Genomic DNA, 24,269 nt, shown 5'->3' with positions numbered 1-24,269 from the left:
TGTGTTAAAGAAATACAGACATATTAATTAAGCTTTTTTTTAAAAGTCCTCATCCAGCATTTTGTAGAAACTGTAGATTATTTGCACTGTAAATAGCAATTTGACAGTATGAAATGGTTCAGAATTATTTCCATATACAACATAAGGCTTTTCATAGGTTGAATTACACATAAATGTACCCAAAGCTACAGCAATATATCCACAAAACACCGTCAAGGTTAGCTGGAAGGAAAAGCTTAACATATCTTAAGAAGTCTGACTGTAAAATTGTGTACAAAAGCTTGTAACTAACTCAATTTTGATACTACTATAGATGACACGCTGAATATCATGTGCCATATAGTGCCATTTATTAAGGAAAGATTGATGAAAAATACTATATATTAACTGTATTAGTTTTGAAATGTTTCAGTAGGAATTCTCTGCAATTGATTCCTAACTCATTGTAGACTAACATTTATTGGGCTATGAATAAAGAAAGACTGTGATTCACAGGGAGTAAAAAAGTGAGCCCGCAGTTGGGTTTCTTAGTTTATTCTCATTCCATCAACATTCTTAGCCAAACACAGAGGTATCAGTGGTTACTTAAATATTTCCAAATCCATCATTTTCAGTATCTTCATCCTAACACACAATTGTTCCATCTCTTTCACATATAGTTTATTCACATTATTTTAACAATTACATTATTTTACCAATTCTGTATGGTAATCATTAATAGGTTGACTTTTGTTGTACCAAGAGCTTCTGAAAGAGTTAAAACAACCAACCAAGGACCCCCTACCTCTACTGTTTACTAGGAAAGGATTCATAAAACTTCCCATATCTGCTCTAACACCTTACTTTGGCAACAGACTGGAACAGAATGTGTTAAAAACATGGTTGATGAAAAATCTGTGAGAAATAAGTACAGCATAAGTGATAACTCAATATTTTCCTAGCAAGCCCAATAAGCATTTTTAAAGCAAAATAAAGAACTGGTTTTCAAAATCTGAAGTTTAAAAGCTTAGCCACTGCATATTTGTGTATGTTTTGCAAGACTCTTGCACTATGAGAATAACGACTTCTGGCTTGTACAGCAATTATTATCCCATCTCAACTGTTATTTACCAGAATTTCACTAGTTCAACTGGAAATTCATTTAGCTACACTGAAAAGAAGTTTCTTATCTGTTGACACTTTTTCAAGTGGTCCATTTAGCTGGTATTCTATCTAACTCCTCTGACAAAAGCCATCTTTCGCTATAAGGAGATGGAGCTCATGCAGCCCATGAGTCAAAAAACCTTCAAATATTAAGTCATACAGCAGTCAGATACTTTCTGAGATACACCTCTTGGTCTTGCTGGAAGTGAGAACCACTTCTGCAGCAGCCATAACACAGAGATTCAAGAAAGAGCAAAGCTAATGCAGGATTTAATGGGGTTCACAATGTACGAAAGGATCCAGGACTTGTAAAATCAAAAAAACCTTGGAGCAGCAGGAAACCAGTTCAGGAGATACAGGGAACCGCTGGAGAGGGTCCAGCAGAGGGCTATGAAAATGATGAGGGGACTGGAGCGTGTCCCTGATGAGGAAAGGCTGAGAGAGCTGGGCCGCTTCAGCCTGCAGAAGAGAAGGCTGAGAGGGGATCCTACTGACGCATACAAGTATCTTAAGGGCAGGTGTCCAGAGGACAGGGCCAGGCTCTTTTCAGTGGTGCCCAGTGACAGGACAAGGGGCAACAGGCACAAACTGCAGCACAGGGAGTTCCACCTGAATGTGAGGAAGAGCTTCTTGACTTTGAGGGTGACAGAGCAGTGGAACAAGTTGCCCAGAGAGGCTGTGGAGTCTCCTTCCCTGCAGACATTCAAAACTTGCCTGGACGCGATCCTGCGCAACCTGCTCTAGATGAACCTGCTTTAGCAGGGGGCTGGACTAGATGATTTCCAGAGGTCTGTCCCTTTGAACCATAACCATCCTGTAATTCTGTAGGCACCGTTAAAAAAAATTTTAAGAAGTATTCATAATTACAGTAATGCTTGTTCAGTGATCAGGACAATAAATACATGTGAAAAGGGATTACTGAGAAAATGTTTGCTGAACTATTTCAGAAAGAAAAGTCAACCTTGTGCTTTCATCAAGGTGTTTTACCTATCCTGCCTCCCCAGCTAACAAACTCGAGTTCAACAGAAGTTTTTCTTAAAACCTTCACTTAGTCTATGTAGCATATTCAAATGCACTAAGTATGCAATTACAACTTGGGATGTTACTTTTTGCTCTACTATACTTGTAAAGATAAGTAACACTGTATATTTAACCAGGGTTTTTCCGATACAGAAAACATGTTTCAAACTATTGTATTGAATAGATTGCTTTGTTGAGTGAAATTAAAGTGATACACAGTCAAGAGCAACACTGGAACATGATGAATAATGGATGTTTTAGAAGTGCCAAGTTCATTCTAATGACATATGAGTATAAAGACATTTTAAAGCAGTTCAATCATCAGAAAACTGCTGCTCGTTAACATGTTCACAGGATTATCATGCATTAAGTGAACAGTACTAAGTAGTTCATCAAGTAATTTATGTTTCAGTGTTGTTACAAGCTATTTCTACATGACCGTGAGCCCTTCATGAGAAAATAGAGAAAAGCATAATTTAATCAAAGGTTCTGTGATCGAGCCAGAATGAATATATTTTGCCCAATTCACCAACAGCATAAGCATAGGTCAGTTCATAGAAGCCAATGGGGTCTCACCTCCTCACACCAGCAGTAAACTGGTTATGTGTGTTGAAAAGTGAGCACAGATTAAAATTCTAACTTAATAGGAAGTAGTATCTTAAGCTGATATTCACCGCTGACCAGTCAGCACCCTGACTGCTCTGCAGCAACAAAGGGCTGGTAGCTTCTCCCTGGTAGGGGCAGACACCTTGACAGACCCTTTCCTCTTCCTAAGAGAGGTGAAGACACTGGTAGAAACTTTTTACTCTTAATTCCTTCTCCACTAAACAGATATTTCTCAGTTCCTACCCATCATCCAGTGTCAGCATAAGGCAGCAACCCTACTGTCAGCCTCATTATAGACTCCAAATCCACAGCCTTATTTTGGGGAGGACAACCCACATCCCCTGACTCCGTGAAAACTGTCCACAGCAGGTCTGAGACATGCTTTCCTCTTTTTTGCAACCCACTTCTCACAAGCTGAGAGAACTCTGTCAAACAGTCTCAGTGAACATGTTTGCTAATCTACCTGCAATGACGGAAATCATAAGCTCAGCAAAATAAAGCATTTCCTCCAAAGCAGGAAAAATTTTGGGAAACCATTAGAACCTGAAGTATTGGAAAAATATTCTATACAAAGAAAAATAAGGAATTTCCAGGATTAGCTTTGCAAATTATCTTCTAGTTCTTTCCCTGGTTATCATATAGATGAACATATATATCAGCACAAGTATGCCGATCACTTGATTGAATAATTCCACCTTTTTTTCCATTAAAAGAATACTGTAGTAGGGCTGCAAAAAATGATCTATAGGTTTTAACATATTTTTACAAAAAATACTTAAGAAATCTCCAGATGGTTGTCTATTGGGAAGAAAATTTGGGAATCACATAAAAGAGCAGATTAGTGAAGAGACAGCAGATCTGTCTGTGTTTCTAGCAACATACAAATAATTCAAGGTAAGACTGAACGATGCAGACAAAGAGTTTGACTTTTCTTCACCATCATCTCCATAGTTAACTGCAATCTTTGACTCAGGCCAAAGTATAAAGTTCTATAACATCCTTGAGCACAGCAGCCACAAAAGCAATGGTTTTAGTTAACCTAAGAGAATGATAAAACACAGTGGTGGAACATGAAATTCATTTAGCTGAAGCCAGACTTATTAGTGAGGGAGCTGAGGGCTGACCATTGCTCCCAGAAGTACAGGTGGATGCTTTTTCTTGTTGCGGTAAGACTTTACCAGATGCATTCTGATGTATCAAAACTTACTTTTTTCTTGTTCCACTTACCAAGCAAGCCAGATATTCATTATCTACTTGAAGAAAGTTATCCTGTATCTCTTACTACATCTTTATAGGCTTCCCCAGAGAAAAGAGAGAAAAATGAATGAACATGATGAAAGGCAAACAGAAAGGAAGCCTCCAAGGAAAAGATGAAGCTGAAAGAATGATAGTGAGTATCAGCTGGCTGCAGCAGACAATGGGGTCTGCACTGTGTGTACTGATCAGAACGTGCTTTGAGAAGGGCTGGGTAAGAAAAAGGTCAGACTGTGGGAACAGGAAAGGAATAATTAAGAGAAAATTGTATAACTACAAGGTTAAAAAAATTATGCTAAAAAATCATTTAAAAGGTATGTTTCAAGACATATTTTATCAAGACTATACATAAGCTCTCTTTCATTCTTTTGTACAACAGAACCTCAGCAGTCGACGGTAAAACAATGTACCCTCACCACTAACTACTGCACTTTTGCCACTTACTGCAATACATGCCATTTACTGGGCCAGATGTTAAGTAACAACCATGTCACTCACCCTTACAGACGTCATGCACTTTTAAGCAATTATTCCACTTCCTGTTTTGATGCTATCTCGATTCATGCTTTCACTACTAAGACTTCAGAGAACTCACAGAGAATATTGCAACATTTTGTAATAACAAAACCAATATCAGACAGCAGGAAGTAAAAAATATATTGTAATTATTACGTGTTTGACTTTAGCATCTGTAAGACACAAAAGATCAAACTAGATTTTCGGAGGAGCAGTTACAGCAGAGCCAGAATACAGCAGCAGCCCCATACACCTTTGTGTTACCAACAGCACGACTAGCTCCCCCGGAATAGATGAAGCTGCTCACGGAACTCATGTTGCTCCACATATATTGAAGTCTTTCCCCTGTCTTGCCTTGCTGCCACCTTATTTTCCACAGGTTGCAACATCTAGAGCAGGCCTCGTGGCATCACTTTAGAAGGCCTCTCCCATAGCTTTCAGTTCCTTCTTTCTTTGGCCCTTCCCTTAGAAATTACTCAGTTATGTCCTGTGCAACTGAAAACATTGTCGAAGTATTGACGCAATCACATGTGGAGAAGTGCAGGCTTAGACGCTCCTGGGGCACTCGGGTACACCCCGTGCGTTGTTCATGCGGATGGATCACTGCCCAGACTGCACAATCCTCCTGACCACTTCCCAGTCCAAGGCACACGAATACACAGCTAAGGAAGTACAGCCTTAGGGTAAACTGCTATTGCTGTGTTGAAGCTGGTGGACAGTAACAACAGACCTTTTTAAAGCTGTCTCCCAAAAGTGTCACGGAGATACCTTTCGTTACAAACTTTGGCTCCGTACTTTATTTTTTTTGTTTTCTATCATTTCCCCCAGATGTTGGCTGCTATATTTAAAGTGATTACTCTAGAAGTAATATAATCCATTGCCAATTTAAAATCAGGTCCAAATTTGCAGTTAGGTTGGGTTTCTTTGGGCCTTGTCCTGTAAATTCAGGCTGGAGATTTCACTATACCCCTTTAGGCAACCACACACCCTGTAATTCCTCCTGTTTCCCATACTGTGTATATTCCTGTACAAGCTCTTGAGATGAGCTCAATCCAGCATTGCATTAACCATACAAGCATCCTGAGAAACAGTTTTAAGGAGAGACTGGAAGAACTTTAACACGTTAATTCCTGAATTAAGTTCACATCCCGCCCAAACATGAACAGCAGGATAAACAAGATATAATTGTTGCCAACCAAGAATTTAATGAGTGTTTTAAAGAATGCCTGTATCACAGGTTAATCAGAAACAAGAATCTTGATACTTTGGCAGCAAGTAAGGCAGGATAGATATGATGAGAATAGGATGTGAAAGACATAAAAAGAGAAGAAAGGTAACTTGACTGCTATGACAGATGAGCTTTTAGCAGGCTTTTAAAGATGATGCGCTAAACATCATTCTCTGCTAAAGTTAAGAGTGTTGGAAGAACTCAGCAGGAGTCATGAGGTGATATGTCTCAAAGATGCTGTAAGGCAGTCCATTCATGATTCCCACTGCATATCTGAGGTTGATGCTCCATCAGCTGGCTGAGGCAATCTAACACTCCTACCACCTTTTCTCTTCCTCTCAGCTGGGTTGTTTTTCTGCTGGCTTGGTGAGCTAAGTCAGCTCAGGAGGGATCAGACCAGCAACAGATGCAGTGCAAGGAAGTAGTCAGGATCAGGTACCCAAGGCCACAGGCAGCAGAAGGCAGCAAACTGCTAGATCAGCTCAGCTGTTCCAAGGTGTGACCCCCCGGAGCAGCTCACTCCTGTGCAAGATTCCTCTCAGTTCAAACCACAAAAAAGCTGAGCCTCTCATATGCTTCCCTCCAGATGTCCTAGCATCCAGCTCCAAACAATGCATCCCATGTAATGCAGATGCTCCTGTATGCTAGCATGCGGCATGCACTGCTCAGCTACTTGTATCCTAGATCTCCACAGTATTTGAGAAAAGTCATAGTGGAAGTTTAGAGAAGATTAAGCCAAATGCAGCCAGCAATAGAGTTGATTACTTGACAGTAAAAATAGGTATTGGAGAACTTGAAGGCTTTAATCAATGTGCAAGGACTGCCCAGAGACAGAGATGGTGAAGAGGCTGAGATGAGGTACAGAACACTCTGCAGCACCCCCATGGTACAGAGCAAGGAGATAGTCTCTAAAGGACATGACAAAAAAGCAGTAAAAGGAGTATAGAGAACAGCCAGAAGAATACAGATACATTAGATACAAATAACATTAGTAAAAACTCACTAATTTTCCAGTGCAGAACCGATTACCAGGAATGGTCCTTTCCCAAATTGGGATGAAAAGAAAAAAAAAATCTCAAAGGTTCATGCAAAAAGATATTTTAAAAATCAGGTAAAGAAACTATTTTATGTCAATTATTTCAAAAGTTCTAGGTTTCATTCTGATAATTTTCAATGCTTATTATAGTTTACGTGGCTTCAAAATTAAACATATTTCAACATAAAGCTGGATTCGTTTCAAAAATGTCAAGCTATAACTTTAACAATCTCAAAACTGAATAAAATGGAAGATTTTGGCATTGAGATATTAATCACAAGCAATCCATTCCTATAAAGTCCTTCGGCATTAAAACTGTTATCTTCTGATGAATATTGAAAAATTCCCAGCCATCTCTAAAGTTAAATTGCTCAGCGTTAACTTTTCAGATAAGCTAGAAAATGGAAACACATACTTTAAACTGATTATAACTCTTATCTACTATAGTTTTATTATTTTCTAGTCGGAAAGAGTAGCACAGCTAAATTTACTGGGAATAGCTCAGACTGCATAAACATATAAAAAGCACTAACCTGAAGACTGCAGATGGTGAGACCTGATACAGAACAGTGCTGTTTTTAGAACAGTAGAAAACAACACGGTAAGGCATCGTGGCATTTTTTCTTGTAACAGTAACTTTCCCTTCATTTCTTTTCTTTTTTCTTTTTTTTTCTCTTTTTCTTGCCCTTTACTCATCAGTCAGGCTGCTTTCACGGATGCCTGAGCTACCAGGCTTGTTGCTCTCAACGGTCCTGTCAGAAGCAGCAGTTTGTCTGCATACTATCCATTACAGGAGTCAGTGTTAGTTAGTAAATTGGAATATCAAACCCAGATATAATTAGGTTGTTGAAATAACAACCTGAAAGTATGGCCTAATTCACATACTGTGCTAATAAATATCTGCCATGCTCACTGACCTCATTAGAATTGAAGCTCTGAACTACTTGGAGTCAGTGGCAAATTCAGACCATTACAAGCTTAGGAAGTTTCCATAACCTAAATTCTAAAGATGTAAGAAATAAACCATGCCACCTTCAAATACATCAACAACATTAATAAACTTGTATTTAGAATAACTAACATTAATTATTCATGATGCAAAAAATCATATTGTCTCTACTTTCAACATTACTTACTGACATGCTACAATGAATAAAATAAAATGTTTTAAACTGAACTTCATTAGTGTCATGATTAGACTAAGACTATTTTAAGCATCATTCTTTTATAGCACCATCTTATCAGCTAGCAGTAATTAAGCCTAACTATATGTTTCCACCAAGTAAGGTGAAGTAGATTATTATGGGAAATGCAGAATCATACAATTATAACCCTTAAAAGCAGTTTCAAAATAATAAATTAAGATTTGGTATTGAAGGAAATTACAACAGAACGTCATACACAGCTATTTAGCATATGTCAAAGAAAAAGAAATTCTGAAAGTCAAGACAAAAAGAATGTTTAATGTGCTCATGCCACATGGAATCCTGTATTTTATTCATAATTTGTTTCCCTTTTAGGGGGGGACTATCTCATATTACAGTTATTCCTGAGAGCAAGCATACTCACAAAAAAATCACCTGTTCCAAAATTCCTGATTTATATGAACAGCCAATATCATTAATACTGGTTATACTGGTCTTTGTTGTGGAAGTCCACCATACACCAAATAGTAGATGGAGTGGAAATTTGGGAGTACTAGCGAGTCTAGTGGAAGAACTGTTGGCAAACTGTCTCTCTAGTACATCATGGTCTACACGTCAGGTCATTCAAGCCTTCTCCTTAATTCTTCATATTTTGAGTGGTGGATCAGTCAATTCATTATATTCTTTTACAGGGCAATCTATTTCTTGAGGTCCATTCTGGCTCAAAAGCCTTTGCTATCATTAACAGATCATTGTTGGTGTAAAGCATCAACAGACTTGTGAAGTTGTAAAGTATTAAATACATGTCATCTTGCGCTCTGCCAACAGGAGAGTTGAAGAAGCCAGATCTCAAGCAACCCACAGAGTCCCTGCCTGTAACTGTGTCTGACTGTGGAGCAGTGAGGTGGTGAGAGGCAGCCTCATAACTTGCGAAAAGCACAAGCCAGTCCTGTCCTGGCAGAGCAGACAATTTTGATGAATACAAAAGGCCATCAACTTCCCCAGGCTGCCTTTGGAATGGCCATTTAGGACTGCAAGACCATAAACACTCAGAACAGATTTGATAAATGTAATTCCATAGCAGCTCCTTAAAACAAAAGCTTTTTCACACAAAAGCTAAGGTATTTGTTATAAGAAAAGGGTGGTAAATGATCTCCCAGGAAATTCAATAAGTAAAATGTTTCAAAAGGTTACCAGCCTTTAAAAAATATAGGAAGAGGCTGTTCGTAGTGTTCACTCATACTGACATGTTTTTGTGGGTTTTGCTACAAAAAAGGATAAAATGGAAGTGAACATAACACAAAATTACAATTTAGAATGAGTGACAATTATTGTCTTCATCCAACTTCTACGAACAGTTGGTTTGGGGATTTTAAAAATGGTATGAAATCTGTATCTTACATTTAGAATTTTATGGGCAGTTACAACATACTTCACTTGATATTCAATTCACTTAAAATACAAACCATTTCTCCTCCTTCCAGATCCCACTGACTAGTTCTTACTGCAGCACTGTAAAAATAAAACTACCTCAATTATTTGGCTTTTAACCCTAAAACTGGAGTCCTATTCATCCCCAGTTTTGAATCCTAACATGTAGTTTTAAGGTTATTATGACAAACACAGAATATTCTAAACCAGTTAAGTGTAGTGCAACTGACAAAATAATTACATTTTGAATATTCTACTAAAAAATCTTCAATGTTTAAAGGAGCACAGTTTATACAGGTACTATGGAAGGCGGGGGGGAGGGCTTAGGTGGTTGGGTTTTGCTTTGGCAGACCCATTAACCTAGCTAGATCGTGATTTTTTAAAAATTTATTTATTTTTACTATAGCTTCTAAAATACAAGGTCTTCAACACATCCCTTGTGGTTTAACCCCAGCCAGTAACAAAGTACCACTCAGCCACTCGCTCACTCCCCCTCCTGCCCCACACTGGGATCGGGAGGAGAATCAGAAAAAAGTAAAACCCGTGGGTTGAGATAAGAACAGTTTAATAATTGAAATAAATTTTGAAAACAATGTTAAGACAATCTCCTGCCCCACACTGGGATCGGGAGGAGAATCAGAAAAAAGTAAAACCCGTGGGTTGAGATAAGAACAGTTTAATAATGGAAATAAATTTTGAAAACAATGTTAAGACAATAGTAATTGCAAAGAAGAGGAAAGGGAGAGAGAGAAATAAAATCCAAGTGAAAAAAACCAAGACAAGCACAATGCAATTGCTCACCACCCCACTGACGGATGCCCAGACAGTCCCCAAGCAGTGATCTGCAGCCAGCTCCCCCCCCCCGTTTACATACTGAGCATGATGTTCTATGGTATGGAGCATCTTTTTGGCTAGTTCGGGTCAGCTGTCCTGGCTCTGTTCCCTCCCAGCTTCCTGTGGACCTGCTCACTGGCAGAGCATGGGAAACTGAAAAGTTCTTGACACTGAGTAAGCTCTACTTAGCAGCAATTAAAACATCAGTGTGTTATCAACATTACTCTCATATTAAATCCAAAATACAGCACTGTATCAGCTACTAATAGGGAAATTAACTCTATCCCAGCCAAAACTAGGACATCTCTACAACCTCTAATGCATATATTTCTACACATATGTCTTAGAAATTGTTCTAGCAGTTCAAAACACAAAAAGGCCTACCCTCTTATTATATGGATTATAAGAGAAACCACTATGAATATTATTTTGGAATTTGTCTTTAGTGGTAGCCGTACAAGACAAAGAGTTTAGCTTACGTATCTATTAACAGCTGGTATATCACAACATTTGTACGTACACTCATTTCCTCTATTGTATTGTAACTGGGACATAACCAAATCACAGGGCATCCTACTCTGCAGCTTTGAGTACGAACTGCAGTCAGGATTTGGCGTCACTAACAAACCTTATTGCCAGCTGACTGGTTTTGCCTGACATTCCACCTAAGCTGCAGCATGTCTCAGCTGAGGAAACAAGAGCAGAGTATGCCTTTCCTTTCCTCGTGCAGTGCACCACATTCTTTTATTTATGAAGGCAAAACAAGTCTGAAAGCCAGCCCGAGGCACCCTCAGTCCTAGTGGGGCTCTGGTGTACCACAGGAAGCTGCCATTCCTTCTTACCTTGTGAATAGGCTGTTTTTTGCTCTAGGCTTCCTCAGAAATGGGAAGAGTTAGTAAAATGAAGGTTATGTTAACATGTTAGAATTACCTACACACCTTCAATTACAATTTGAACTCACATTTACTGAACATCAGCTGTCGCCCATTTTCACTAAAGACAGAAAGTTCTCATGGAAGCTGTGCTTTGATTTCTGTGCTGCTATTTATTTCTACAGTGGGTATAACCAATCTGAGCAATAGCTGAAGGCAGCATCAACCAGGATCAAGTATGTGACCACACATAATTTTACTAATGATATTTATTGCCTGCTGAATATAAAATCCTCTGAAGTATATCAAAAGCTGCTCTGGGGGACCACACTGAACAACTGAACAACAACTTGTCAAGGGAGCCATTAACACTTCCAACTGTTGAGTCACTTGGAAATTTCCTTTCCAATTTCTGGTGACTAATTGTTTGAAGGAAAAGGGAACATCACACTCAGACAGCTAGCAGGGCAAACAGAAGGATCCCCTGAACTGCTGCCACACTACAAAAACTGCAAATGGGATCTCTTCTGGATTCTCCTCCACCTGGATGTGTGGGAATTGCTTTTTGATGCTGACAGATGTCAAAGGTGTGGGAGAGAAACACAGGAATCAAAGATAGGCAGAGAGAATCTAAGCAAAATTATTTTGCAAGTGCAAAATTTAAAGCTCTCCCTGGAACATTAACTCATCCCCAATGAACACACACTGAACAAAAATGTGCTTTCAGATGAATCACAAATTATGTCTTAATGTATTACAACCAATGTGGGATATTTAGTTTTATTCACAGAGCCCTAAATCAAACCTTAATCAAAACTTAACTAAGCCCTCACTTGGGGTGCTATATGAAGCTTCAAGTTTTACATTAAAAAATAAGGTTTTACAGATACTTCATACCTTTTTTTAGTGGAAAAAGATGACATCTAATTTTCTGGACTAATTTCTCTCACATTCTGCATTAACAAAGCACTCAGCAGAGGACACTAGAAGTCCAATAGTCCAGACTAGGACAGAGAGATTCAATAATGCTCAAGAAACTGCAGAAATGTGGTCCCATTGCCATTCTGGATTCCTATACTTACATGGTGTAAAAGGCCAACATGGATTATTCAGAGGAGACCGAATTACATATTAAGTAGTCACAAACCTTCTTTTCACAAACTTATATAGAAATTAACACATGTGTAGGGAACACATCCAACCTGTTTCTAACTGAAATGTGAATGCTCACTGGAGCATAAATCTGAATTTCTTACCCCAAATCTAGAGCTGAAAAGGCATTACCTTTCTAACATCAGACCTCTACTGTTTTCAAAAGCCCCTCTAACAGTAACATCATTATTCTTAATCAGAAAAAAAAAAAAAAAAAGCCCTTTGAATATTAGGAATCAATGCAAAACAGGAGGCAGAAGCTGAAAAAGCAACAGACCTTCAAATGAAAGGTGAAGTTTTCAGAAGGGAGAGAACTCTGCCTTGCTGCTTGAACAAGAATTGTCCTTTTGGGGTACAACGGGGTTAACAGCAAACTTTTACAAAGGAAACTTTATAATTTCAGCAAAAGTCTATTTGAGAATGGAAGACCAGAAGTCACCAGTTCTGAATGACTGTACACTCTCCAACAATGGAAATTGTTCACGCCAAGTAATTTGTGGTATCAGACAGGTACCAAACATATGCATGGACTTGTGCCCATATTACTTATACAGAGAACTATTAATCCAAGTTTAAAAATATCACAAGAGGTTTGTGTGTGAGGTATTTATTACTTGACTGCAAGCATTTTTATTACATTATATACTTAGGAGCAGAAAATCATCTGATTACCAAGATGGAAAAACACAGTTTTAGCATGATGCTGTTGAGTGGTAGACGACTATTTTTTCCTACACATTAGCTTTCACGTTGGCAAACCTGCCAGAGGCTTGCATGTAAAAGTGGCAAACTAAAGCACCATCTAGCCTGAAATAAAAAAATGTCAGAAACAGATGTAAGAGTCTGGTGGTTAAGAGAAGTGTGGATGTGACTCTCACCAAGAAGGAGTACACAGAGTGTTGTTTTGATGTGTTCAGCCTTCTGTGGCAGTGCAGCCTGCTGATAAACTTGAAAGGGGACAAAATAAACCCACAAAAGCCTATAGTTTTCCTGTGAAATCTACAATTCCTCTCCCCCCGAATGCCACATTTGATTACCAGACTCTAGGGAACAACGTTATGGAAACAGAGCTCAGCTACCTAGCGAGAAAGAAGTATTCTTCCTTGGCTGCCAGAGAAGAAAATATAACTGCTGTGTCATTCTGCTTGACCTACTTAAAATGGCAGAGCTTAGCAACTGAATGTGAATACAAAGAGGGGTGAAGGATATCTGCCCTGTATTCCTGCCAGCTGCCCCTGGAGATGGAAGACAGATCTCTATATTACAATATAAAGATCAGTCACGTATTATTCCCTCTTTTTTTCTTTTACTTGTCTTTTACTAATGGTGATTTTTCCCATCCTCAAAACCAGAGGGTTTTTGGTAAAAAATAATGGAAAGGGCAGAGAGAGCGAGGAAGAGAACCGATTCCTGTTTCCTTTCTTCTTCTTCCTCCATCTACGGGCACAAGAGTATCACCACTGTCCCAACACAAGCAGACTCCTTACATCACGTACCAAGGAGCATCTCTGCAATTCCAGCATGGGAAATGAAGAGGTTTTTTCTCCATTTCTTCTGACTAGTTTGTCTTCTGACCAGGCTAACCAGTAGCAGAAGCAGTAGCAGAGTTCCTTGTCCTAGGATCTTCTGTGGTAAATATGGGTGGGTGTCAAAGCCTCAGGCAAATCCTAGAAATAAACATTTTGCATAGAGCCACAGATACTGGTGTCTGCTAGGGGGAGAGAGGAGGAGGTATCTGTGAAACCAACATTTAAAATGTCAGTGTTGAGCTAAGGAACAGTAGCCCTCTCCATGAGCTTACACAGTGTAAGGCTGTTGCCAGTGATACACATTAATACATAAAGTCTACATCTGCTCTTTGCAGGACTGTGTTTGCACTCAGCAGTTCAAACAATAGTTCTTCTAATGGCCTACAACATGTACTCCTGGCTTAGTGAGGGAAGGGAAAGGTAACCGCTGGAGTCTGGTGAAAGGGAGGGGGAGCAGGCTCAGCCAGCTACTCTGGAGAGCTGCTCTTCAGAAGGCTCATAGCACACAAGGAGGACACGCCACAAGGGAGAGAGATGAAAAGACTTACTGTTTCTCATTGACTTGACTTCCATTCCAACCTAGATAAAGACTTCAAAACTTTAAGTACTCGTATCCCACAGGAAGATACCTTTGGAGTCAACTGCCAGCATGCCCATTTGCCATATTTTTTTCCTCAAAGCTTGTTTGCACTAATCTTTTCTGGATCTGACCAATTTTATGTAGTGTCAACGACATACCTAATATGAATTTTCCATTTCCTCATAGCAACCTACAGGTTACTTTTAAGGTTGGTAACAAAATCTAAGAGACTACCACGACACAAGTGGAATTTCACGGTTTGTTGAAATTTGTGTATTTGGACTGCCAGTGTGAGTAAAAGAAAGTAGCTTTCAAGGCAAAGGCAAAGTGACAGCCCTGAGTGTTAGCAGCAGGCCCTTTCCATCAGAATAAAGAAATACCTTAAACCTCAGATCAAGGCCTCTTTATGTTAATTCTCACTGCTTGTTTGCTGGCAGCAGGTGAACTGAATCTGAAGAACTTAGGCTGAAGGAGACAAGCGTAGTTAACAGGTAGCCAATCAGTAAAACACTGGCTCCAACCAAATACATGAAATTTTAGCACTCATTTTTAATATGCAACAAAAGGCACGGGAAAATTCTATCCTAATATCTACTCAGGTTTCCTACATAACATGAGCTTTCTGGAGTAGAGCAAACCTGATTCCTGTCTCCTACAGACTGACTTCTATATACTTTTTAAGATCATATGATAATGACTTAGAAAATAACCAAGAAATCAAGTTTTCGCCCAGCAGAGTAACGATATGTCCATGACTGAAAGGAACTGTAAATCACCTTTGACTTTTCTCCATCTACAGCCTATACACAATTAGACATAAGAATAAAGGGGCATTTTAATACACTGAAAAACTATGAACATAGGGTAAGGAAAAATATGCATCAAGTCTACATGCTGATGCACACCAGTTAAACTAGAAATTAAGAGGAAATAGAAGACAAAAAAAGGGAAGGTCAAAAGTAAAAGGAGAGAAAACCAACCTAAAAGGTTCCAACTAAAAAGAAAAAAAAGGGCGTATCAGGGACAAAAAAAGTTAAATTAATCTATTGCAGGATGTTCATTAAGATCATTTTAAAGTAGAAATCTTCAGACTGAAAGCAAACCTTGGTAATATTAAATAAAATCCTGCTGAGTTAAATCAAAGAAAAACAGGAGAGAGATAAACAGAAAGCTCCACAGAAATACAATAAATTGAAAGATAATTAAAGTAAAATCTGAGAGAAGGAAGAATATTAGAAAGTGAAATGAAAACATTCTGCAGTTGAAATGGGATTGAAGGAAAGCAGCATAAAAGGACTTAAAGGAGGAAGCCCAAGGAAAACACTTTCAGCAAAGTATAATGAAAACAAAATGTGCACACAAATTGTTGCATAATAAAAAACAGAGAGAGCATGAGTGACAATGAAATGACAGTAACAGTGATACTCTTTAGTGCAGATGAGTCTTCACTGTCCAAACACACTAAGAGGATTTCTTCACCTCAAAATGAGTCAAAGACCGATGCAAAACAGAAGTGACAAAACCAGTAGCTCTAGTAGCAGTGCCATGGCTCATCTGCTATCATCCGGTCAGCATCAGGACACTCTATTCTAGTAGTAGATAAACGTGTATAGTCACTTCCCTGCTATGATGGCAAAGCCTGGAATTTGTTCCAGTAGTAGCTGAGTGACCCCTGTAGACACTAGGTTGACTCCCTTAAGGACAAGTTTCTGCACTCTCAAAAACTTAAAATTGTTTGACATTTTAATCCTAAACCAGAATGACCTCTGGTTGTAGTATTTTGGTTTTTTGCGTACCACAAACAATGGGCCAGAGGAAAAATATTAATTAACCTTAAAGTTTTACTTAGAGCCTTTGCCTCATCTTGCCACTTTGTCTGTTCTTGTACATGCATAGCTCTGAGCAATTCATTTCTGTAATTGGCACTGGATCATACACCACAAATTCATTCCTGTATCTTACATTGTACCACATACTAACAGTCCAGTATTAAAAAGTCTTTTTCCCGCCTCAGTTTTCTGGAGATGGAACTACTGTGAAGAATATATCTAGAAAGTGTTCTAAAATAAAACAAACCTTAAAAAAAATCAAACTCCAATACTGTGAACTCATGCTACTTTTAAACATTTTTACTTTTGCCTCTGGGGAAGAATGGAACTAAGCAAAACGGTCTTGAGCCATGACAAATGTGACCTAAATGCCATTTTCACTTATTGAACTAACTAGAAAGACAGCAGGTTAATTTTATATGGAGACCTTAAAATAGGAGAAGATATCTTTATAGAAACACATGCTCTAGCACAACTTCTGAGAAACACTGTAGACTCTGAATACAAGAAGTCCAGTTAGGTGATATCTGTGTTTCTTTTGTCAAGACACCGAAAACTCTGTAACTATACTTATTAAATGGGAGTTACATGTAAAAGCAATTAATCTCTTGCACAGAGTAGATGGTTGAAATACAAGTAGAACTGTCCAAAATAATGCAAAACTGGAATAGGTGTTGAACCATATGAACCAGGTCATCCTCTCCTAGTGTCTGAATGCAAACTAACAGTATGGGAACTTACGTGTAGGGGAGAAAGGGGAGAGAGTGAGAGTGAAAAGAACTGAGTGAAAAACAATGTGTAAGACTGCACAGAAAATCAGGACAGACAGAAACTCTTTATAAAACTTTATAAAGAAACTCCCCCGAAAGAAAAACAGTTGAGAAATTTGTTAGACACAATGCTGTTTAGAAAGATCTGAATTGAAAGCAAAAAAGCCCATCTCTTGTTGCCTTTTTTTCTACAGTCTTGTGGGAAGAAGGAACTGCCTGGTCTGTCTTTATAAACAAAAATAAACCTGATATCCATATATCTCAACTTCTCTTTTTGATGAAAATAATCTGAAAAACCTTCCCAAGAATGAATGAGTAACTCCATGTCTGAGAAGTTGCAACACCAGTGTTAAAAGCAGGACTGAAAGAGAGAAATCATTAGCTTCTGTTCCTCTTTAGCCAAGCTGAAAATAACTACTTGAAAAACAGCTCAGAATTTTGCAAGAACTAATGTGGCACCCAACTGTTTCTGGGAAGTGCTACAGAATGACTTGCAGGTAAAAAGGAAATCTTTGTTAGTGCAGTAATTAATTACAAAGCTTTTAGGCAGACTGAGAAGCTCTAGTGCAAAACCTTCTGTCCAGTATAGCAAAAAAATTCAATATCAGGAAGACATAAAGTCAACCTTGAAAAACACTACTAACAGGGAGAAGCTGCAAAAAAGACAGACAAAGCTGAAAAGCAATTTCAAAAAGAGCATCAGAATGAAAGTTCATCACTTCCAGCAAGCTTGCTGGAAACTATTAACAATTGTTTCCTATCCAGTTTTACCTGCAGTAGTCTAAAAAGGAGAATAGGTGTTTCCTAAACTTACAACATGCAGAAATCTACTGATACTGCAGGAAAAGCTCCCTGTGAGGCATACTTGGCTCAGCTCAATGTCGTCATCTAAAATAATAGTCAGAGAATCGAACAGGAAGAAGTAATTGTAGTGAACAACATTTGTAGCCTCCCTGTGATGTTGTTACTGACATTTCCCAGACAAGTGAGTTATTTAGATCTGAATAAGCCTTTAACATTTGGTATGAAGCCAGGGACCCAGGTAAGGGCTGGGACAGGTGGTTATGGAACAATTCCACCAGCAGCGGCAGTGGAAGACTTGAATTTTGGGTTGGATATCAGTAAAGGTATCTAGAATAAAGTAGTAATTGAACAATGTAGAAATCTCTAAAAGATAATGAGACAAGGCCAAAGACTCTTAGAGGTTACAGAATTGGTCACAGGTCCTCTACTGTCTTTCCTGTTGGCATGCCATCAGATTGAACAATTGCCAGTGAGAAACACTGCTAGATCTAAAAGTACAAACTCCATGAAAAACAGCCATGAAATTTCAGCAACACTGATTTGGTTCTCATTTACTGTGGTATGCCATAAGGGATACTGTATAAAGGTCAAGGGCAACCTCACCTTGTGGCTATGTGCTAAAGACATTTTGGATGGGATGCCACCATAAAAAAGGTTGGTATTTTTGACCAAAGGTGTTATCTTCTGCTGTTTTTTTCTTAGTATGTTCCCAGAAATGGCATTTTATTGTAAACCATTAAGAGGTACGTTAAATTACTTAGTTCTGGCATTTATTTCTCACCCTGCAATGGGAACTGTCTGCAAGTGCTCAAACCCTGGCTAGCCAACTGGGTCAAAAGGGGAAACAATATTTTGCTAAAATACGTTGATCTTGGCAAGAATCTATTCAACACATCACCACAACAACAGATTTAAATAGAGACACAAAAAAGCAAGTTTGCTAGTGCCGAAACAACAGGGAAAATAAAGCCCATTTCCTATTCCCAATATGGCAAATAATAAAAAATATCTGTTAACAATCAAATCAAGCTGACAAAGCAATTTAAAATGGCTCGGAATACAGCCAAAAAAAGATCATAACAGGGAGAGACAATATGCACTGGACTGAAAAGCCCACTTCACATCATCACGGGAAGAGACATAAAGACCAGCATGATGTGCATGATTGCTATCATATATTGAAAGAGTTGGGAATATAGTTAAAATATCAAATAAAGACAGACAGACATGATATAAGGGATTAACGTTCTGTCAAAGACATGTGCTTCTTTCTTTGTTCCAAGTTCTTCAGTCTGAACACTTTCTTCTCACTCATTCTTAATCAGAGATTAAGATTATGTGGGACCTAACAGAACATATACTCCCTAAACACTAGCCACTATAACAAATGAACAGGCACAATCTACAATTAAGATGCCTTAAAATCTTCTAAAAGCATGGGTAATTCAGGGATGCCAGGCAACTAAACAGTAGCGATACTTTCACACCTTCTTAAAAAAAAAAATAGTAACCCTTTGGATGACCTTTTCAATGCACCTTCTTTCACAACTGAGCAGAAATCACTGGGTTTTTTAAAATGTATACTTAGAATGCAATCTTTCTGAATATTTACAATTCACCAGTCAAGTCTAGTACACATTTATGCTACTAGGATGACTAGACCCTTATTCAAAAATTTCATAAATTTTGTTCTAATCTATGGCATCAAACAGATGTAAAATGTGGTTTTGTACCCGGGAATAGAGGTTCATCAAAGTATTCTAATATTAACCCATGTTAAACAATATCACACTATATAAGCTTCCCAGCTGAACACCAACCCTGGTTCCCAAACTGCTGACAGCATAAGAAAACTTCCATATGTGAGACAGTTGCCAGTTGATACACTTTTTTTTTTAGGATGGAAACCGGGAGTCACAAGCACCTGCATAGTTTAATGTGAAGTACTTCAGTCACTAAAGTACTATTGTGTGCTTGATTTGCACACCGAAAGGCACAAGGTAATTTTTTTTTGCAGTTCAGAGGTGTATTTTTTCAGTTACATTTTGCCTTTCAAGAGAAAAAAAATAAAACAAATTAATATATATTTTGCAAAAACACAACAACCTCTTAAAGCACCGTAAATGGGAGCTAGCAAGGCATTCGGACTGCCAGTGTTACCAAAATAGTGAAAGGGAACACACGATAAAGCAGTATGGCATGCAAGAAAATGTGCAACCTTGAGATTTGGCTTTGCTTCCTTAATCAATCAGACCATAGTTTACATCGTTTCTAATGATTTGTGACTATACAAGGATGTGGAGTTAATACAGGAATGTGTGGTCTCAACACACCGTGATAGTGTCATTAGTGAAAAAGGTGGGAATAAGGGGTACCTCCTTCATCAGATGGCCTTGTTATCTCACTGCAGTAAGAAAAGGTAGGGTTCGTGTCAGAGCCATCTGATTTATAATCTCCCAAACTGGTAGAATGTAAGTACTGCTTACTGTAACGGCTTGCTCTTTCTACAAAGGTAGAAAGAAAGAATATCACAGTAAATAGGTGACAGAAGTGCAAAGACAAGCAACAACAAAACCCCCAACACTGCTGACATTGATATGCATACACTGATGTCATTAAAATTAAAGTAAATTGTTCACAATTTTTTATCCATTTTGATCACCACCAGTTCAAAAGGTTGCTTCAAAATCAAATACAGCTAAGCTTGTTCTCTGCTTTAAGATAGCAGAAATGGAAAGTAGGATTGAGATACTGGAAAAATAAGGAATTGAGATGAAGCATATGAAAATTTCCAGTGGAAAATCAAAATGTTCTTTTATTCCAGCATGCATACAAGTGCATGTGGAAATACTGCTGTATGACATTCAAAAGAATATTTAAAAGTTCCACTAGTAGTAGCGAAGAAAATACATGTGCAAAACTAAACATTCAAAATAAACACTTGCGGGGGGGGGGGGGGGCGGGGACAGGGTAGGGCGGGGGGGTGTGGACAACAGTCCAAAAACTTCTAGAGCCAAAATATTGCTGCCTATTCTTACATTACTTTCTCTCCTTTTCCTTCCACCCTTAAATTAGGAACACCTTTTAGTTGCAAACAATAGCACAAGGTATAATATCACATGTCCTATAAGTAAAATGTGCATAGAAAAGAAGTCAACTTCATAAATAGGTCACCTTCTGTATCTCTGAAACTTTAGTAAGGTCCAACTATTTTAAAATTCTATTTATAGTGAGGACCAAGTAGGTCAATGCTTTTTGAGTGACTACTTGTAAGTGGTGTGAATAACTGTTGTTTATGATAAGATTTCACTGTTTCTTATCTGTACATGTGATTACAGCTGAAGTTCTTATAAAACACCACTTTTAAAATACTACAGTTTTATTTATATATATATATATATATATATATATATGTATGAAAACATAAAGCATATGGCTGGCACATGGACTTGAAAATTTACTGTATCAACTTAGTTTCATAAGTTTCATAAGGGAAAAGTCAGGATACAAGCAATACCAGAAAGCATATGCAGACTCCTAGACTGAATATTGTCCTCCAGAGGATCAATGTCGAAGATGGAGCCAGGATCTGTGCGCCAAACTTTAAGATCTTTTCCCAAAGCACAGGGAAATTACAGGACAGACAAACAACAAAGGAAGTAAAAGCATGAAAGTAATGAGTTTTAACAATCAACAACCAATTTCTTTCATGTAGAAATTAACCAAAATACCTAGATATTCACCTGAAAGGATCAGAAAGCATTAATCTCCTGCTTAAAAGAACTTAGTACATTCATTTTAAGTGTTGACGTTATTTTAAGGAGATTTTTTTCTCCCAGTTTTTGTTTTCCTTTTTTAAATATGACCATTGTATTTTCTTAAGGCTAAATAAATGGAAACAAATTAAGTATCACATACCAGCGCTCTTTTCCACTAGCAAAACCAAAATCATCAGAGCTACAAGATTATTTCCCCAGTTCACCAACACCATCCTTCCTCCATGGAGATGCCCAGTATGCAAACCTATAGTTGACAGTTACCAGTAAACATCTCTACAGCTGACAGAGGCACTACAGGCCCTTCTTTTCATACAGCAGAGATCAAGTCAGATTAACAAGGAGAATCAGGGGCATAGCTCATCTTATACAAAATACATTTCTCTAAGTTGCTCAATTCATATAAATTGTAAAAGCAAAAGTATCTGTCTTTCTTAATTAATACAACAAATGGACTAGGGTGACAAATTCAGCTGTAGAAATCTTCATTGTAGACATCTACAGTTGGGCAAAATGAAGCCTCCCCTTGACCATGAGTCCAGTTCTGGGCTCCCCAGTTCAAGAGGGACAGGGAAGCGCTGGAGAGGGTCCAGCAGAGGGCTATGAAAATGATGAGGGGACTGGAACGTGTCCCTGATGAGGAAAGGCTGAGAGAGCTGGGCCGCTTCAGCCTGCAGAAGAGAAGGCTGAGAGGGGATCCTACTGACGCATACAAGTATCTTAAGGGCAGGTGTCTAGAGGACAGGGCCAGGCTCTTTTCAGTGGTGCCCAGTGACAGGACAAGGGGCAACAGGCACAAACTGCAGCACAGGGAGTTCCATCTGAATGTGAGGAAGCACTTCTTGACTTTGAGGGTGACAGAGCACTGGAACAGGCTGCCCAGAGAGGCTGTGGAGTCTCCTTCTCTGGAGATATTTAAAACCCACCTGGATGTGATCCTGTGTAACCTGCTCTAGGTGAACCTGCTTTATCAGGGGGCTGGACTAGATGATCTCCAGAGGTCCCTTCCAACCCAGACCATTCTGTGATTCTGTGATCTTAACTAGTAACTTAACTTTGTCTTTCAAATATCTGCGTTTCCTGGGACACAGAATTACTGTTGATCCACTACCCTACTATCAAAAAGCATTTTTGGAATTCAGTGGGTGGATTCAAAACCAGTAGTAATTGTAAGATCTTCAGCTTGAATTCATACAGATAAGTTATTAATATCTCCTGAATCTATGTATCTGAACAGGATACTAAAAGAAAATCCATAAAAAATAATTAATTATATCTTTGAGTTTAAGTTATAATCACAGCAAAAAAGTGAGTACAGATTCAGCCATGTTTTTAATAAATAATTCCAGTGTTGTATAAGAGGAGGCTTAAAACAAATGCAGAAGCATCTACAGTGTAAATGTGAGATCACCTCACACCAATCCAATATATACAATTCATATAAGCAGGTGTGTTGATCTGCTGGGGGGCAGGAGGCTCTGCAGGGGGGTCTGGGCAGGCCGGGCCCATGGCCGAGGCCAGTTGTAGGAGGTTCAACAGGGAGAAGTGCCGGGTCCTGCACTGGGGACACAACAGCCCCACGCAGCGCTACGGGCTGGGGAAGGGTGGCTGGGAAGTGCCTGGTGGGAAAGACCCTGGTGGTGCTGGTTGACGGTTGACTGCACATGAGCCAACAGTGTGCCCAGGTGGCCAAGAAGCCAACAGCATCCTGGCTTGTGTCAGAGAGCCTGTGGTCAGCCAGACCAGGGAGTGATTGTCCCCCTGTACTCAGGACTTGGGCGTGGGACTGCACCTTGAATACCGTGTTCAGTTTTGGGCCCCTCACTACAAGAAAGACATAGAGGTGCTGAAGTGTGTCCAGAGAAGGGCAATGAAAACGGTGAAGGGTTTAGAACACAAGTCCTGTGAGAAGCTGCTGAGGGAATTGTGGTTAATTAGTCTGGAGAAAAGAAGGCTCAGGGGAGACCTTATCGCACTCTGCAACTATCTGAAAGAAGGTTGTAGCGATGTAGGTGTTTGTCTCTTCTCCCAAGTAACAAGTGACAGGACAAGAGGAAACAGCCTTAAGTTGCACTACGAGAGGTTTAGATTGGACATTAGGAAACATTTCTTCACTGAAAGGGTTGTCAAGCAATGTAACAGGCTACCCAGGGATGTGGCTGAGTCACTGCCCCTGGAGGTATTTGAAAGGCATGTAGATGCAGTGCCTGGGGACATGGTTTAGTGGTGGACTTAGCAGTGCTAGGTTAACAGTCTGACTTGATGATCTTAAAGGTCTTTTCTGACCTAAACAATTCTACGATACCTGCTATGTCTAAAAATGTAATAATCATTAAATCTCTCCAAACAAGTTTAAAATAAAACTGTGATGTAAAGCACAATCAGTAAAGTACAAATCTACCAGATCACACCTTTTTACTAGTGGTTTGCTTCTTGGGCAAACCTGTCTGCAAGATTTACTCAATGCCTTGGAAGTGGGAAGAGTATGGGTCCTCCCAGCTTGGTCCTTTTGCTTGTTTGAGTGGTACCAGGCTAAATAACAGGTTAGTAAGTCAAGTGGGACTGTGTAGACCCCAAGTATGTCACGTTTCAAATTATTAATAGCCTAGAGACAATGGAAAGAACAGACAGAGCTAATAAAACAAATCCCATAGCTTTAGAGTATGTCCAATGTATGTACATTACATGTTTTCTACCGCAACTCCCATAAGGTGAGGCACAGTACTAACTCCCTCTTGACAAGA

At 38.9% G+C, this 24,269-nt stretch overlaps 1 protein-coding gene and 1 long non-coding RNA gene across 5 annotated transcripts in view; one reads left to right on the top strand and one right to left on the bottom strand.

The window, feature by feature from the left end:
• Positions 1-24,269, bottom strand: part of NEBL (nebulette) — a 269,788-nt gene that overhangs the window by 8,792 nt on the left and 236,727 nt on the right. The window contains exons 23-24 of one of the 4 annotated variants that reach the window (XM_037385195.1): positions 21,267-21,359; positions 20,125-20,253 (exon numbers count right to left, since the gene is read on the bottom strand). The exons of 2 other annotated variants lie outside the window; for them this stretch is intronic. In XM_037385195.1, coding sequence (XP_037241092.1) covers positions 20,125-20,253; positions 21,267-21,359 — 222 coding nt within the window. The remainder of the gene's footprint in view (positions 1-20,124; positions 20,254-21,266; positions 21,360-24,269) is intronic. One more of the 4 variants, XM_037385196.1, reaches the window with a different exon arrangement.
• Positions 6,396-23,710, top strand: LOC119146870. Its single transcript, XR_005103875.1, has 3 exons — positions 6,396-6,406; positions 23,010-23,013; positions 23,606-23,710. It is a non-coding gene; the product is annotated as an uncharacterized LOC119146870 (long non-coding RNA).

This window comes from Falco rusticolus, chromosome 4, assembly GCF_015220075.1.
Source record: "Falco rusticolus isolate bFalRus1 chromosome 4, bFalRus1.pri, whole genome shotgun sequence".
NCBI lineage: Eukaryota > Metazoa > Chordata > Aves > Falconiformes > Falconidae > Falco > Falco rusticolus.
The sequence above is the reverse complement of the archived record's forward strand: the minus strand, read 5'-3'. Positions and strand labels throughout refer to the sequence as shown.